The sequence below is a fragment of the Panthera onca genome, chromosome A1 (genome assembly GCF_046562875.1).
Source record: "Panthera onca isolate mPanOnc1 chromosome A1, mPanOnc1 haplotype 2, whole genome shotgun sequence".
NCBI classification, from domain to species: Eukaryota; Metazoa; Chordata; class Mammalia; order Carnivora; family Felidae; genus Panthera; species Panthera onca.
In genome coordinates, this window is record NC_138339.1 from 221,002,452 (window position 1) to 221,019,945 (window position 17,494).

Sequence of the window (17,494 nt, forward strand, 5' to 3'; positions counted from 1 at the left end):
AGCCAGGTTCTCTCTCTCTCTCTCTCTCTCTCTCTCTCTCTCTCTTTCTCTGCCCCTTGCTCACTTGCCCCCCTCTCTCTCAAAAATAAAAAATGAATAAATAAAAATTTTTAAAAATGAATAAATGATACCATAAGGAGAAAGAGTTGTCATCCAGGTGTGAGACCATTTTAGACTCCAGGTGTGTGAAGCGCATGCAAAGCCCAGAGTGGGAAAGTGTGAACAACGTATGGAGTCGCACGGGCGGTGTGGACAGTCAGGGGCGCAGAGTACAGGTTGAACGTGCAGGCGATATTAACAACTTTGGACGGTGTTCTCAGGCAGTGGGAAACCAGTGATGAAGCAAGCAGGGGGGTAGCATGGTTTCCATTTTAGCAAATCCCTGTGGCAGCAGTGGCGGTGGTTGGGTGGGGGTGAGAATGGATGTGCCAAAACCATTTGGAAGGAAGGCTAGGCTTGGAGTCCCACCTACCTGTTTGGACTGGGAGGTGGCGGAGGGTGTGGGAGAAGAGGAGGGATTCAAGATTGTTTTAGGAGATTGGGAGTCCGCAGCACTTGGCATTTGGGGTGGGAGTGGCTCCCAGGTTTCCATCTGGAGCATTTGGGTGGAGAGTGATGCCATTTGCTGAAACAGGAGTGCTAGAGTTTAGAGCAGTTTGAGGAGAGAGCACCGTGCTTGGAGCTGAACATCTTCCTTCCATTTTTTTCCACTCTGGCTGAAGGGTGGTGGAGTATTCTGATGACAGGGACGCCCCAGGAGTGGTGGCAAGGGGACAGCTCGATGTCCTTTTGTGGATGTCAGGAGAAAAGCATAGTCTAAGAGGTAGAGCACGTTCAGCTTTACAGAAACATCCCTCACTTCAGCCCGAGTAACTGCAGAATGTAGTAAGTGAAAGGTCAGATATTTTATTCAAGAGGCCTTGCGGTTGGAGACTCAGGTGGCTCTTGTGTAGTTACAGGGAGGCTGTTCCCCTTCCTCACCCTGCAGGGTAGGCTGGAACGTTCCGGGCGAGGTGCCATATCGCACTCATAAAGACAGATCTGGCAGTTTCCAGCCCTGACTTTGCAGCACTCCGTGTAGTCTGTAGCTTTTGCAAGATCTGTTGTAAAAGTCTCTTAGAAATTAGCTGGGCTGTGCATTTTGGTAACACGTATTAAATTTCTAAAAATGCTGATACTCTTTGATCCAGTTTCATGTTTGGGAATCTCTTCTAACTCTGTAGAAACATGAACAAAGTTTTACAAATAAAAATTTTCAGCTTGGCGAAATTTAGAATAGTTAAAAGTTGAGAAAAATGTAATGGTAAGTGAAATAAGGCACATCCCTGTGTGGGTTAATATGCAACCATTAAAACCTATGTTTATGAGAAAATGTAATAGTATAGATAAATTTTATAATGACAAAAACCTTTATTTTTGAGAATAAATTCATTTATGATAGAAATTGCTCTGTCAGCCATATATTGTGAAGGTCACAGGCAGGGAGAAACACACCATGAAATGAGGGGGCAGAAAGATGGAGTCTGAAGCGAAGTCAGACGAAATGATGTCTGTCATTTCAAATATCATAAACCCGGGAAACCCCGGGTTTCCCCACAATTGCTGTGGCCCCTGGCCCTCGCACTCCGACCTAGATATGGAAGGTGAGGAAGGTGCCCTGGGTGTGGACTGCGCACAGGTGCGTGCCTGCACTGTTCTGGAAGGCAGGCTCGCTCACAGCCGTTGCCTTTCTGTGCTGCCGGACGCATCTGGAGGAAGGACTGTTCGTCAGGAAGCTGTCTGCTGGGAAGACTGCTGGGAAGGAAGAGTCCAGTAGGTCAGCAGCTCTCCTCTCCACCCTTCTGTGCCCCGCTGTGACTTAGTGTGCTGCCTCCCCACCGACCCCTACCCCAAAGCCCTGTGGGGTACCTCTGTAGTGATGGCTTACTTGTTTTGCTCATTGTCTCTCACTCCTCTCTGCCATCCGATTCAACCGGCTAGGTGCTTACACATTTATTAAGCACCTACTGTGTACCAGGCACTGCGCACTATGCTTGAATACAAAGATACAGAGCCTAAAATTTACCGTGGGGACAGATTTACAATCTGACAAGGTTCAATGCGGTGGGTGAGTATAGGGCTAGAAACCACACCCAGAGGTGGGGACCTCGCATAGATGGAGAGCGCTGAGGAAGGCTTCCTGCAGAAGTCACCTGAGCTGCACCTTGAAGAGAGAGTTTACTTGGGTGATGAAAGGTCTGATGGGCACTCCAGGCAGAGGAGTAGCCACAGGTCCCATGAGAGAATGGTTTCACCAAACAGAGTGCGCATGCCCTTCTTCTCAGAATGAATCCCATCATCTTCTGCTGTGTTTGTGTTGGTCCAGTAGGGTCTGAGACTTCCTTGGTTTCATTATATCCTCAGAGCCTAGTGTGGTATCCGCCGTGTAGAAGATGCTCAGTAGATGCTGGTTGCATTGGTTTGAAATGAGTGCTGTGAGTGCACTGGTTTGAAATCGTGGTTTGCAATTTATAAGCCAACATCCACGAGACCCCATTGTTAGGACATGTACGTAGAGCTGGGAGGGACCTCAAAATTTGTTTTTCTCCCAGTCCCATCCTACTTCCCGTCTTGAAGATTTTTCTTCCATCTTTTCCACTCTTACTGAAGGGTGGTGTAATACTCTGAGCCCTAGGGGGTGATAAATATACCCTGACTTTGACTTTCTTGAACCTGGCGTTGATTTTTCTCTTCCTGACTCTGGGTTACCAGGAACTCCCCTTCCCGGCTCTGGCCCCTTACAGCCTGATGTAATGTGGAAAAAACTAGAGATTGGTCTTGTTTTTAAAACTTGAATTGATCTCCTGATGGCTGGGATAGTTTGGGAACAGGCTGATGACTGCCTCAAGGCTGACAAAACAGAGGACACTGTCACAGATGGTATAGATGGGGTCTCCTGCACTACAATCATAGCTGACACTTACTGAGCGCTCCCCATGTGCTAGGCACTATTCTGTATGTTGATGTGTATATTAACTCATTTAATCTCAACAAAATTATTGTCATCCCTGTTGTACAGATGAGGTTTCTGAGGCACAAAGACATTAAATAATTTGCCCAAAGTCACTTACCTATAGGAGTTGAGCCTAGGATCTGGTTCCAGAGCCTGTGCACTTACACTAACCACATCTAAACTTCCTATTGCTTCACCATAAACTATCCTCATCCCATAGTCACCAACAAAGAAGGCCTGCTTCTCATGGTGCGGTGCTTATAGATGTGGGTGTGTACTGGTAGGGAGTTGAGAGGGATCCATCACTTGGCACATGGTAAGGCTTTTTTAAGATTTTCCATGTTTATTCTGACAGGATGAACAGCCCACCCAATTAGGTCTTTAATTACGTCAAATAAGCCTTTCTAACTATTCTTTTTACTAGTGCCCACCATTATTTAAATCTGATATGATGCTTTAAAGAACCTACCCACTTAATATGTTGTCTTAGTCTATTCAGGCTGCCCTAACAGGCTATCATAGGCTGGGTGGGTTAGAAACAACAGATATTTGTTCTGGGAACTGGGAAGTCCAAGATCAAGGCTCTGGCTGATGGAATGTCTAGTGAGACCACTTCCTGGTTTATAGATGGCTGCTTTCTCACTATAAGCTCACGTGACAGGAGGGACTGAGGAGCTCTCTGGGATCACTTTCATAAGGGCACCAACCTCAGTCATGGGGGCTACACCCTTATGACTTAATCACCTCAGAATATCGAGGATTAGGTTACAACGTAAGAATCTGGGGGGGGGGGGGGCACAAACAGACTAAGGAGAGGAAAAAATACATTAGTCATCTTTCCCTTTTCTGTCCCCAGTGGTTTAACCAGTCAAGTAAGACCATCTCCAGAGCGTCTCCTTGAGATGAGCATTCACTGACCTAAAAGATGTGAGGAGTAGAATAAAGGCTGTCCCACAGACAGCATTGGTCAACTAGGAAAAGAGATGCCACATGCCTGTTCCAGGTGCTAGGAACAAGGCAAAGAACATTCATGTACTTACTTCAATCATTTGCTCACTTGTCTGTGTTTATTGAGTGTCTTCCGTAAGCTGAACAGAATTCTAGATCCTAGAGACACTGTGGTGAACAAGCCAAACCCTGGCCCTCCAAGAGCTTATATTCTGTGGGGACAGTAGACAATAACTATGTGTTCTGAAGAAAAAAATAAAACCATAGAGAGGAGAGTGGTAAGAGTGGCCAAGGAAGGTCTCTGTAAAGAGGTGGCATCTGAACAGGGATCTTCGTGAAGTGAGGGCATGCCCCAGTGATAATCTGGAGGAAGAGAATCACAGGCAGAGGCAACATAGTGCAAAGAGCTAGAAGTGGGAATGAACCTAGCATGATGAAGGGGCATCCAGCGTGATTAGAGCAGAGGCGGTGGGGGGATGCGGGGGAAGCTTCACAGTAGGGGCAGGAGCTAGATCGCACAGGGTCTTGAAAGGCCATGGAGAGGAACTTTGCATTTTACTCTGAACGGGATGGGGAACCATTGGAGGGATTAGAGCAAGGGGTGTCATAATCTGCTTTGTGTTCTTCGGTGGTCGCTTCAGCTGCTGTGTGGAGAGCAGACTACAGAAACAAGAGTAGAAGCGAGGAACCTGCGTAGGAGGCCGTTCACACAGTCTTATAGTTTGGAGCTTTTTTATTTTAACTTTTCGTTTGGAAATAATTTCAGACTTTAAAGAAGCTGCAGAATAGTGCAGAGAGTTCTTGTACATCCTTCACCCAGATTCCACGGACGTTAACATCTTTGAAAACTACAGCACAGATACCAAAATCAGGAAGTTAACGTTGACAGAGTCCTGTTCCCTAATCTACAGACCTTACTCACATCTCTCCAGTTATCCCACTAATTGCCTTTTCCTGGTTCACAGTCTGATCAGGACCACATGCTGCATTTCCTTATAATGTCTTTAGTTTCCTTGAACACAGCACAGTTCTGAGTCTTCCTTTTTCTGTCATGACCTTGGCATTTTTGCGGTCATTCTTGGCATTCTAGCCAGAATGTCCCTCCCTTGTAGAATGTCCCTCCATTTGATGTTTCCTCGTGGTTAAATTCAGGTTATGCATTTTTTATGTGAATACCATGGAAGTGATGTTATGTCCTTCACAGTGGATCGTATCAAGAGGCACATGATGTTGATTTGTCCTGTTTCTGCTGATGTTAACTTTGATCATTTGGTTAAGGTAGTGCGTGCCAAGTTTCCCCACCGTAGTCACCCTTTGTAATTCATAAGTATTTTAGGAGGAAATATTTTGAAGCCGTGTAAATACTATTTCCCATCATGTGTCTGCCCAGTAATTTTACTATCCACTGATGACTCTTACCAGAAACAGTCATGACTGTGGTACTTGCTAGATTGTGCTTTTTCTAGTCCTTTTCTCTTCGACACTTTTTGGATGGAATTTTATGGTAAGGAAAAGCTTTCATTTCTCCCCCATTTATTTATTTATTTTTTAAATTGTTTATACCAGTATGGGCTCACGAGTTCTTAATTATTTCTGTGTGTGAGGATTCATTACCACCATTGATTTATTTTCTTGTTCACATTGTCCCAGATTTGACCAGTGGAACACTGGCTTCTTCACAGTGGTGTTTCTGACCTTTTGACCTGTCCCTTTGCTTTTTGATAACCACGTCTTGATATTTCTGACTCATGTTGTATACTACCTGCCTCAGCCCTAGAATTAACATTCATACAGCCTCGTTTCTTTCATTGAAGAATAGATAGTATGAGGGGATACTTCTAGAAGCCAAACTCAGGGTGCCATGCGTGCTCACTGTTAATGGCAGGGTGGAGGGATCATTGCTTCTGGGCCCTCAATAGACAGAGCTAGAAAATATGTGTGCACTCACACATCTGTAAGGATTTCTGTAACTTTTATGTGATGTCATATGGATACTTCCAATTCCATTCTAACACCAAAGAGTTTATTCTAACCTCCCCCCAACTGTAACTCCTATTATGAGTGAGAAAGTCAACTCTCATTATCCTCGATGTATTTACCTGTTCAATCCTAAAGTACAGAATAGGTTCAGAATTGCTAACCTATAACTCATGTACAAACCTACTAACTAAAGTACTGTATTTGTGTACAAATCTTATATTTTGCCTTCGACTGTATAGTCAAATTACTATTTTCCAAAGTTACTTTTGTCAGCTCGCCCCCTCCCGCCTTTAGTGTGGTTATTGTATCATTCATTTGTAATACAGTTAGGTTCACTTGTTCCTGTTTATATTCTATTTGGGGTCCACACCCTGTCCTGCCAACACACTCCTTGTTAATTTTATTTACTTATTTTTGAGTATGTGAAACAATATGATTCCAAAACCCAGAACCAAACAAAAAGTACACTCAGGAAAGTGCCAGTCTGCTTCACCCCTTCTCCATGGCCGTGCCCAAGCACCTGCTGAAGTTAACACATCTCATTCATTTATTTCCCCTTTTTTCTTAGATGAAAGGTAGTGCAATATAGCTGTTCTTTGGCACGTTGCCTTTTACACTCTACAGTGTATCCTGGAAATCACTTTCTATCCACGTAGATGATCCTGTTCGTTCTTTCTCATAGCTGCGTAATACTGTGTGGATGTACCATAGTTAATTCACCCACTCTCTTATATGAGCATTCTCCTTGTGCATATGTATCTATGTATTACTTGGTGGGGATGGGGACAATATCTTCACGATAAACTCCTGAAAGTGAGAGTAAAAGCTAAGCACAGGTATGACTTGTTGGATACGGCCTTCCCCATTGTACTGGTTTGCGTTCTCATCAGTGATATATGAGAGTGTCTTTTTCCCCCGAAGGCTTTCCAACAAAATATGTGTCATGCTTTTTAATTTTCTAGGAAAGAATTTTGATAGTGGCTCTTATGCAAGGATGGTAGTATTAGAGGTGGCGAGAAGTGCTTAGACTTTAGGTATCTTTGGAAAAAAACAATTTAGAGTTTATAGTGGATTGCTTTGGAGGCTGATGGAATAGTTCCCCACCCGAGGTCTTCTCCAATTCTGGTGAAACATAAGGCATCAAGATTAACAGCCTAAGGTAGTAACTTCTTTTTATTCGCCTGATTTATGAAGCTTTTGATGACTCTCACCTTCCTCTTGGGCCAGCCTTATTACATATCCCAGTAAGTATATGGCATTATAATACCTAATGCTAGGCACCTGGGTAGCTCAGTTGGTTGAGCGTCTGACTCTTGATCTTAGCTCAGGTCTTGATCTCAGGGTTATTAGTTCAAGCCCCACATTGGGCTCCATGCTGGGTTTGAAGCCTACTTAAAAAAAAAAAAAAAAGGCTCTAACAAATAATTTCTAACATTCCAGTGGCTTCGTGTAGCAGAAGTTTGTCACTCTTGTGACAACTCAGTGTGGTTGTTTTCGTTCATTCTGTTTTTGTTCATTCTGGTTCAGTCTGGTTTGGATTTACAGCTCTATTCCATGTGGTGATTCAGGGACTCTGGCTCCTTCTAGAATGTAGTTTCTCCATGCCCTGGGGTCTTGGAGTCCTCGAGGAGGAAGTACAAAGAGAAAGTGAAAAAGGGACTGCTCTGGTCTAGAAGGAATGCAGATTACTTTCTGGATTCAGTTGCTGAGAACTGGTCACATGCCCCCTAGATGCAAGAGGGCCCCGTAAATGCGGTCCCTGCAGGACAGCGGCTTTCCAGGGAGCACTCCATATATGGAAGGGGAAGTATGGATCTAGGTGGACGATTAGCTGACTCTGCCACAGGTATTTAACAAAGTAAGCCATTGGGTACCGTGTGGGAATAAATAACATGTTTTGCAGGATGGAATATCCTGAAATTACTGAAGCATGGTTAAATTTAAAAAGTACAGTGCAGCCCCCCCCCCAAATCTGCGGGGGACAAGTTCCAAGACCCCGCAGTGGATCCCTGAAACTACAGATACCACTGAACCCTAGATATACCGTGTTTACATACACTGTAATGAAAGTTACGCGAACGTGGCCTGCCTCTGAAAACATCTTGTACTGTGCTTCCCCCTTCTTCCTGTGACGAGGTGAGATGATCAGATGCCTTTGCAGTGAGATCACGTGAGATGGATGGCATAGCGTTAGGCTACCGCTCACCATCTGAGGGTCCCGCAGAAGAACGATCATCTACTTCCGGACCACAGTTGTCCACGGGTACCTGAAACCCCAGGAAGTGAAACCATGGACAAGGAGGGACTGCTGTAAGCATGGAGTTCAACAGCAGGAAACCAAGAGGAGTTATATAAAAGGAGAAGCAATATTTAACTTTGAAGGGTCAGTAAGTCTGGTAGAGGAGTTCCAAGTAACAAGGATGGTGGATGAAAAAAAGATTCATGTGTTTTCATTCATCTGCTCCTTCATTCATTCAAGAGACAACCCCAGAGCCTGTCTGCTGCTGGCCCCGTGCTCCGAGCTGTTATGTGGCTGTGGGGGAGGAGATGGGAGTGTCGGGGGGTCCCCCTGCAGGTACACTGGTGGGTTGGGGTGTTTACTCCTTCGTGGGCAGGAATAGGTACCAGCAGAATGTTACACAGGTATAGGGAGAAGCTATTAAGCATAAGCCAGAATAGTGGGATTTTTTTTTTCCCTTTTGATCTTGGGGAGAAAAAAACAACAGCAACCTTCTGAGAATGTTATGTGAAAGAAACTTTCCTAAAAGCTTTTAAAGTGCAGCACTTTGTTAGAACAAATTGATAATCTAAATAAGAAAAAGGCAGATTTTAAGAAACAAGATGGTATTTTCTGTTCTTTTCAGAATATAATATTTTCCAATAATGTAAAAAAATGAGTATTTCTCACATTCTTAAGTGTTAGTAGGCTTTGTGCCCATATTATGTGGAAAAAGTTAATATTGTTCTCATCATGCAGGAATTTGATTTATAAGGGGACTGCCAGAGAAAGATCTGTCATAGTATTTCATTGCCGCACCGGTAGAGTAATGCTAATAATCAGCGTGTGTGTACCTCACACTACAGTTTACTGAGGGGTCCTATGTAACGGATCCAACCTCATTATCACCACAACCTATGAAGTAGGTAATGGCCAGGTTGATATTATCATTAGTTGCATGCAGATGTTCGGACATAACCCCATTATCCCCATTTACAGTCGAGGAAATTGACCCTTAGGGATGTACATGATGTGCCCCAAATCTGTAAATTTAAATTCCCAAAGAGAGGAAATAAATTTTAAATTCCGATGTTGTAGTCTAATTATATCTGTGCTGAAGAATGAAGAATCTGGGGCTCCGGGGTGGCTCAGTCGGTTGGGCGTCCGACTTTGGCTCGGGTCAGGTTCTCACGGTTTGTGGTTCGAGCCCCGCGTCAGGCTCTGTGCCGACAGCTCAGAGCCTGGAGCCTGCTTCCGATTCTGTGTCTCCCTCTCTCTCTCTGCCCCTCCCCTGCTCACGTTCTGTCTCGCTCTCTCTCTTGAAAATAAATATTAAAAAAATTTTTTTAAAAAGAGTAAAGAATCCAACTAAGCTATTGAAAACTCCATTTACTTCTCATCTGTTATTGTCAGGGTGGGAGGTAGACAGAAGTTAAGGAAATATGGTTAATACTTCCAAGTAGTGTGATATTTTCCATTCTTCGAATTACGTTTATTGTCTGTCAATTAATTGCCTTTTTCATTTCCTTTGGTTTTTATATAATTGATTTTATGGTATATTAAGTTTTGGGGAAAAATGCTGAAAGGGCAGGACTTTTATTCTGGGAGTCCGTTTTTTTCTCTTCGGGGACTTACTTGTGTGTTCTCTAAGCAGAAGAACTACGCTAGATCCTAACGCCTTTGCATTCACATTTATTGGTGAATGCTGTTGTTGCCGGGTGACGAATGTCCCGCTGTGTCTGTTCTCTCAGGTGGGGTGACTGCTCTCTGTTGGGACCCCGTCCAGCGAGTGTTGTTCTCCGGCAGCTCCGATCACTCCGTTATCATGTGGGACATCGGCGGGAGGAAAGGAACAGCCATCGAGCTCCAAGGACACAAGTAAGGCTGCTGGTGCTTTTACTAAAAACTCTGAGAAAAGATTCCCTTCTGAAAGCCTAGAACAAAGGCGTGTGCTTCAGTCTCTGTGGCAGGATCTTCGCATGGGAAGGAACCCAGCAGGCACTCAACTAATGGCCACTTTGAATTGTATCCGTATCTAAGTATGTTTATTTATTTACATGTCACCTTGTTTAATTCCATAGAGGACTTGACAGTGCCTACAAAAACAGTGAAATAAAATAATGGCAGCAAACAAATAAAAGGTAAAAGTGAGAACCAGGGAGACCTAAGAGTAAAAATTAGAGAGAGAGAGAGGAAAAAAAGCTTAAAAATAGAAGCCATGGAGGCCTACAGAATTTCTGTAATTGAGTTCAGATGTGGTGCCAGGACTCCCGGCAGCTTGAGGAAGAGGGGAGAGATAATATTCTTACACAATAGATTTTGTACTTCACCACATATTTATTGAAGACTCGCTTTGATTCCTATCAGGCCCTCTTCTTCCTTGAGGAACGATTTCACGGGCCGAGAGGAAAAGCAAAGGCAGCTTTGCGTTTCCTTGGAGCAGACTCTTTGCCGTGTGCTGAGAGTCACTAAGGAATTTTTTTTGATGCAGATTCCTGGCCCCTGTCTTTGGAGATTCCGGTCACCAATGTGGAGCTGAGGCACCTCTGTTGTTCGCAGCCTCCCAGGCAGCTCTCCTGGTGGCCCTCAGACCACACTCTGATGGCTGCCACAGGCCCCGGGGGCACATACTGGCCGTGTGCGGAAAAGAACCGTAGATTTGCTTCAAAGCTCTAAGCTCGTCTGAATTGTTTTTAACTTGGAAAGTTTCCACAGTGATGTTAGCAGCAACTCTAGACATCCGTAAACAAATGTTAGTGGGGCTCCCAGGAACTGACTGGTGTTAGCCAACATTAGCTCTTTTTGTAAATCTGCCCGGAAGCACTCGTTTTAAAATGTTCCCCTAAGTAGTTAAATTTTGCAGTTGGGATTATTACTGATTGAATTTTAGAAGGCCCCTGCACAAGTCATTATTTCAGTGTTAGAATTTAGTCTTAGAGAGCTACTTATTAGGCCTCCTTTCCCACATTTGAGAACAGACCCATTGTCTGGGGCCATGTCTGGCTTGTGGGGCCACTCGGACCTCGTCATCAGCTCATTAAGAGGAATCGTTCCCTTTTGCTTATCTCCATGGCAAGGGGACATACATCAGTATCATATGAAAGGAGTTGACATCATCCGTGTAAGTGAAGAAAAGGAGAAGGCAAACACAGTCCTGTTTAGTAACGCTCAGTTATTATCCACTCTGCCAGGTAATTCTGCCACCTCAGGCTGTCTCAGAGAAATAAAATGCCAGTTTTGAATGAAGAGCAGTAATATTTGTTGGTCTCACTCAGATGAACTCATAACTAGTTTCATTTTTGCACCGTGGTTAATAAAGACTGCAGGCAATCTTGCATGACCCATCCTCAGGGCGGCAAAGTATGACAGGGCTCAACACCAGCGTCACCGGGTGCCGAGTGCCCTCGTGCAAACTGTTCTGGAAAACTTGCGCCTAGAGTTTGGTAAGAAAGGAAAAGCTATGAAGTTGAGATACAGTCTCTCAGTCCCAGAAAAATGGAACCTGGGCTAATAGGTATTCTAGTTTCTAAGGAATGCAGACCTGACCTTTTAGAAAATGGAACAGACTGTACTTGGGAGTCCATCCTGTTACTCTGTACCCTTAGAACCTAGTGGGCCAGCAGGCTGGGGAGATCAGGAGCCACTGGTCAGCCCTGGCTTTAAACAGGAATAATGGCCGTAGGCCTTTGCCTGGGGCTTTATTTAACTCAAGCTGAGAAAGGAATGACGTGAACTCTGTGGTCACCATCACTGGGCCTTAGCCTGGGAGGGGCCGCCTGGTGTCACACAGCTGGGAGAGATGAACTTCCTCAGCATCAGTTGGTGTTAACCCTGTTAGAGTGGGTTTGAGTGCCCGAGGTGAGGACGGGGAAGACACCAGAGCCGCTGGAAGTGGGAGGTTGGGACTCACAGAAGGTGGCGGAAGGAAAGGGGCCAGGGCAGCAGGCAGGAAGGGGAGCATAGCGCCACATGGCCACCATTGCTTTGTCCTGAAAATTGGCCACTGGATTGGTGTTCAGTGATTCTTGTCTTTGAATGGAGCTTAGTATTTTGCCAGAGAGCTTCTGAAACTCACAGGGACCTCAGTGTAATCTTCCAAGAACCCTGGATATGTAAGAGGGAAGCCCGATGTCATTTTTTAGATGAGAATATTGAGCTACCACCCTCAAAGCCTCCAGCTGGTAGCTTGGGTCTCTCAAACCTTCTTTCAGTCCAAGAAAGCTACTTAGAGCCTTCTTTGCATCCTGCACTATACTAGGTACTGGGGCAGAGAAATGAGCATTGACTAACAGATGGCCCCTTCTGTGCTCCATGATGTTTTTTTGGTCTCTTTTCCACTCTAGAGGCCAAAGAGTTTCTTCGTGGGGCCCGAGGCTGCCCCTAGCTGCCCTACAATTCCTTATGTTCCCACCTTCCCCTCAGGGAGACTCTGGGTGGTCAGAGTTCCAAATCAGGCACCGAATTGGTGAGCTTGGGAACTGGGCAGAGCCGACCGGACCAGAGAGCCCCAGAGGAGTGGAAAGACCACCTTCCCCTTTTGTGGGAATATCTGACCCCGATGTGAAGGGGCAGCTTTACGGGTCTTCTGTCCTGGGTCCTGTGGCTTCATTCCATCCTTCAGCAGAAATAAGACATTTGTGCAACTAATTTGATCTGGTGTGTGAAAAACCCATCAAAGCAGAGAGAGCTTTAGCACTAGAGTAACTGAAATGTTTCCAAGTCCAAGGGAAAAAAGCTAAGAAAGTATACTTCTATACAATATTCTCTGCATTTGAAACATTTTGATATTTTTATTCCCTGTAGCAAGTGGACCATGATTGTGTGCTAGCTCTGTGGAAGGAAAGGCAAAGAAAAGGTTCCAGTTTCAGGGACCAGTTATGTTTCTGAAGTATCCATTACCAGTTGGATGGATATTACAGAAGCATAAGCCTGGACATTTATTGTCCCATGCCCACCGTGTCAAACCTAATAATGATACTTGGGCTTTTTAGATCCTTTTTTATTCTTAGATAATACCTGTCATTTCATGACCAACTTTATGACCATAATTTTCCTTTCTAGCAGTATTTTTCTCAGGCTTTTAAGACTTTGTGGCAATTTAGTTTAACGGTAACTCGATTTAAAGCACAGATGAACTTTTTGGGATGGAACCCTCCACCAACACTGGGATCTTAGGTTACGGGGGACGTGGTCACAGCCCCGGCTGTTGGCACATACGGCCTGTGTATTTGCTTCCTTTTTCCATAGTCCCAGCTCTTGGTTTTTCTCTTCCGACTTCTAGCATGTATAAGACTTTTGTTACAAGCATCTTCAAAGCCTTTTTGTAAAGAGAGGGACTAGTCAGTGGGGCATCTGGGTGGCTCAGTCAGTTAAGCCTCCAGCTCAGATCATGATGTCACGGTTCATGAGTTCGAGCCCCGCATCAGGCTCTGTGCTGACAGCTCAGAGCCTGGAGCCTGCTTCAGATTCTGTGTGTCTCTCTCTGCCTCTACCCCGCTCACACTCTGTGTCTGTCTGTCAAAAATAAATGAACATTAAAAAAAATTTTTTTTAAAAGAAAGGGGCTATTCGTCGATAAATATCCATCGGCAGAATTTGTACCTTTCCCTCTCTATCAGGTAAATTGCCTGTCAAGTTAGGAGAGGAAGTAGAATTCTCACATTCATCCTTTTCTGGGTTTGGGGAAGGAGAGGAAGGGTCAGGAGAGCAAGGTTTCTCTCTTTGCGAATCTCAGATTTAGGAGCATTTCTCATTGTATCACCGGAGAATTATTAGGATACAGGGGAAGAGATTTTTTTTCTATTTCTCACTTAACTAATGCATAATAGATCAAAGAATTCAAAATTAGGGTTTTCACAGAGAGTGGAATCTTATCTGAGGGGTGGTGCTCCGTGGTGTGGTCATTAATTGCTGGCCTCTGGATCAGGCCAGGCTGTATTTGAGCCAGCCCTTCTGGCTCTAAGCAGGGCTCTCTATCTCTCTGATCCTCAGTTTCCTCATCTCTAAAGTAAGGATAATATTGGAAAGGAAAACCCTCAAAGGTTGTCAAAAACCATAAATGATATAATGCATGTAAAATAATCAGCACAAGAGTAAGGGACAGTAAGTGACAGGTGTTAAGCATATTCTTGTTAATAAAAATTATAGTAATTTGTAAATCAAGCTTTTGGATAGGATTTGTATTTCTCTCTGAACATAGCATTTTAAGTGGAAGTATAGCCACATGTACCTACTCCCTCAATTTATATTACACTCAACAGAAGTTTACTGATCTCTGTCTATATACCAGACTTTATAGCAGACCCTTCGGATATGAAGGGCACTATGGCAACAGCCACTGCCTGAATGGTGCTATAGAGGCATGAGAATGGGGACGAGGTGGGACAGTTTGCCAGTTGTACTGAAAAATGGGAAGCCTCAGTGGAGGGAGTCACTCTTGATTTGGATCTTAGGAGATGAATGTGTTCTCATTGTTCTCAGGATCAGGAGGTTACCCAAAACAGAACTGCATGAACTCAGTACAGGGTTTTCAGGAACTTGCAGGAGGATGGGAGGGCAGTGGCTACTCTGATCTTCTGTCTTAGCCGGTAAACAGCCAAACGTTGCCAATCTTGAACCAGCACTCCCAGTAGGATCCTATGTTCAGGGTTCAGGCTGGCCGTGATCCAAGGATTCCCAGGGAGGCAGATCCATCCAGGGTCCCTTTGGTGTGAGATGGCCCCAAGTATCTGTTATCCGGGGGACCTCACATGTGTGGATTACTCACGAGCCTTTTCTGGTCCTTGGAGGTTTGGGGAGACTTATGAATATGGGGGCTCTGAATAGAAGAGAGCGAGTTCTCTGGGAGCAGATGCATGACTGATTAGATTTTCACCAAGTAATCTAGGACTTTTCATCAAAGAAATGAAAGCTGCTATACTACTCTTAGGATGTAGAAGAGGACCTAAGCTGACATTTGAGCAGATGTTACCTTATGTCTGAAAATCTGTTTCAGTAAAAAGAATAAAGGCTTCTCTACCCTTTTTCCTTAACAAGCATCAGACACAGCACCGGCCTCAGGGGCATGCTACCTGTGCAGTCACACAGGGCCCCATGCTTGGATGGGCCCCCTGCTTGGATGGGCCCCATGCTTGGGTTAATGTCCTGCTGTCACCATCTTGTCATTGTTAGTACATTTTTAGCAAGGGGCCCTGCATTTTCATTGTGCATGACGCTCCCCCCCCCCCCCCCAAATTATGTAGCTAGGCCTACTAAGGCCTGTGTTCCCTCTAGGGCTGGTGAGAAGGGAAATGAGGCCATTGCCAGTAAGTGTAGTCTTTGTAGCTGGCAGATCCTGGTAGTCGTGAAAAGTGAGGCTTTTGTGCACCGGTAAGAGCATTTGCAATGCAGTACTTGGAGCTCTCACCCGTGGAATGATAACCAGTTTTGAAATGCTTTCCAGTATAAATGCTACACTGATGTCAGATGAAACATGAATGTAAGAAGAAGGTATCTTTTGTTCTTTATAACCCTCAATCTGTGAACCTGGGGATGTTCCCTTACCTCGTTTTTAACTGCAAGGTGGTTAGATTGTGAATCCTTAAATCAAGAAGTCCCCGAGCAGCTTTATTACAAAGCTTGGAATCCAGCATTCATCACTGTGTTCCACTCATCTGTGTTGGAATATTAACAGTATTGGAGTCCCATAAATTATGTATTGGTTGCTGAATGTTGCTGCCAGCTATGAGTGGCAAAGCAGTTCCTTCTGTAGCTTATTTTGGCTTTACAAGATCACTGATGTGTATCAAGATGCCTTAACAAATGAAATGTTGTTCAAATCACCGGGTTACGAGTCTGTTCAAGTAGATAGATTTTCCTTCTTGCCCTTGAATGTCAGCATGGTGGCGCTCCATACTTTAAAACGTGTGAAGTAGCAGCCAAGAGAGATAGAAAACAATTGACTCTTTTGTTAACAAATACCCGGTGAAAATTTTATATTAGTCATTAATTACTAAAGGGACTAGTAAGATGTTACACCAGTTCAAAGGAAAACCCAAAGAACAGACGTATGCGTAGACAATGGAGAACTGAAATGAATTGGCAGGTGTATTCACAGTTGGCTTCTGTGGGAGGGGGCGGGCAGGGGGATTAGTTATATCATCACTGGAAAGGTTCGTTTGCAATAATACCAGGTTCGTGTAACTTACAGAGTTATAAAATAGCAAGGTTAATGGTACTGAAAGATGCAGACCCCTACAGAATCAGACAACCCCAAAAGGTATGCTAGGTATTACCTGATACTCCATTTGAAGATACCAGTAATTTCTTTTTGCCCATCTCATTCCTTCACAGTCTGCCTGATAGTTCTTCCCCCACCCCTCCTGTAATCATAATAATCTCAAAGATTATTCTTGATCACAAAAGGTTGGTCTCATAAGGTTTGGCCTAATTATTTACATTGTACGGTGAGAGTGTTAATTAGCCATATAGGTCTTCTTGGTTTGCTTTGCAAATAATAGAGCCAAAGAGTATTAAACAATAACTATCAAGCCTGCAGAATTAACTTCTGCCTGCAAGTTTTTATAAGGAATCTTGGATTGGGCTTTTCAAAGCCTCTGTTATTGGCTGTACCAAGATTAGGAAAGCTAGCCCAAAAGATTCTGCACCATATTTCACCTGTGGTATTTACAGCTTTGGTTGAATTCCTCGAGGTTACCAACGTTTGCCAGGTCCCTGGCCTGGTAGTTTCCTTACTATCTGTAAGGCCAGGACCCTGCAAACCCAGTACTAGGCCAGTTTTCCTGGGAAGACTTTGTAGGCATTGGCGCCATAAGTTCAAGTGGCTAGTCATATCTGATTCGATGAGCATCGTTCTCTAATATGACACTCCAGGTAAGGACCTGGTTGCCAAGTCATATCCTTTGGAGGGAGGCTAACTGAACCTACAAAATAAATATATTGCCATTAAATTTAAGGGGGTTCAGTATTACTTTTTTAATTCCGGGGGAATCATTGAAAACTGGATGTCATGTTTAAATGTTTCTTTAGCTTATAAAAGCAGAGTTTACAAGATTGTAGTTTAGACGTAGGGTAAAAAGTAAGAGAAAAGGCAGCCTCATAGATCCAAAGAATATTTAACAATATTCCAGACATATAACCACAGCAAAATGTCCCTCTTCAGTTCATTCAGTCCTGTGTAATTAATTCTTGTTCTGCTGGTTCTTGCTTTAGTAGTCTGCATTCATGAAGCCATCTGCAGCCAGACTAAAAGGAGTCCAGAAATCCAAGGAAATCCAGACTTGGTCCACTAGCACGGCTTACAAATTGTCTAAGTCGTGTCAGCTCTGTAACCTTTGCCCGAGAGTCTGTTCTTTGAA

General features: G+C 44.2%; 1 protein-coding gene across 4 annotated transcripts in view; it reads left to right on the forward strand.

The window, feature by feature from the left end:
- The window catches only part of WDFY2 (WD repeat and FYVE domain containing 2), a 183,182-nt gene that overhangs the window by 145,944 nt on the left and 19,744 nt on the right, over window positions 1–17,494 (forward strand). For all 4 annotated transcript variants that reach the window (XM_060637251.3, XM_078433984.2, XM_078433980.2 and 1 more), the window contains one exon: window positions 9,890–10,016. In XM_060637251.3, the coding sequence (XP_060493234.1) occupies window positions 9,890–10,016 (127 nt within the window). The remainder of the gene's footprint in view (window positions 1–9,889; window positions 10,017–17,494) is intronic.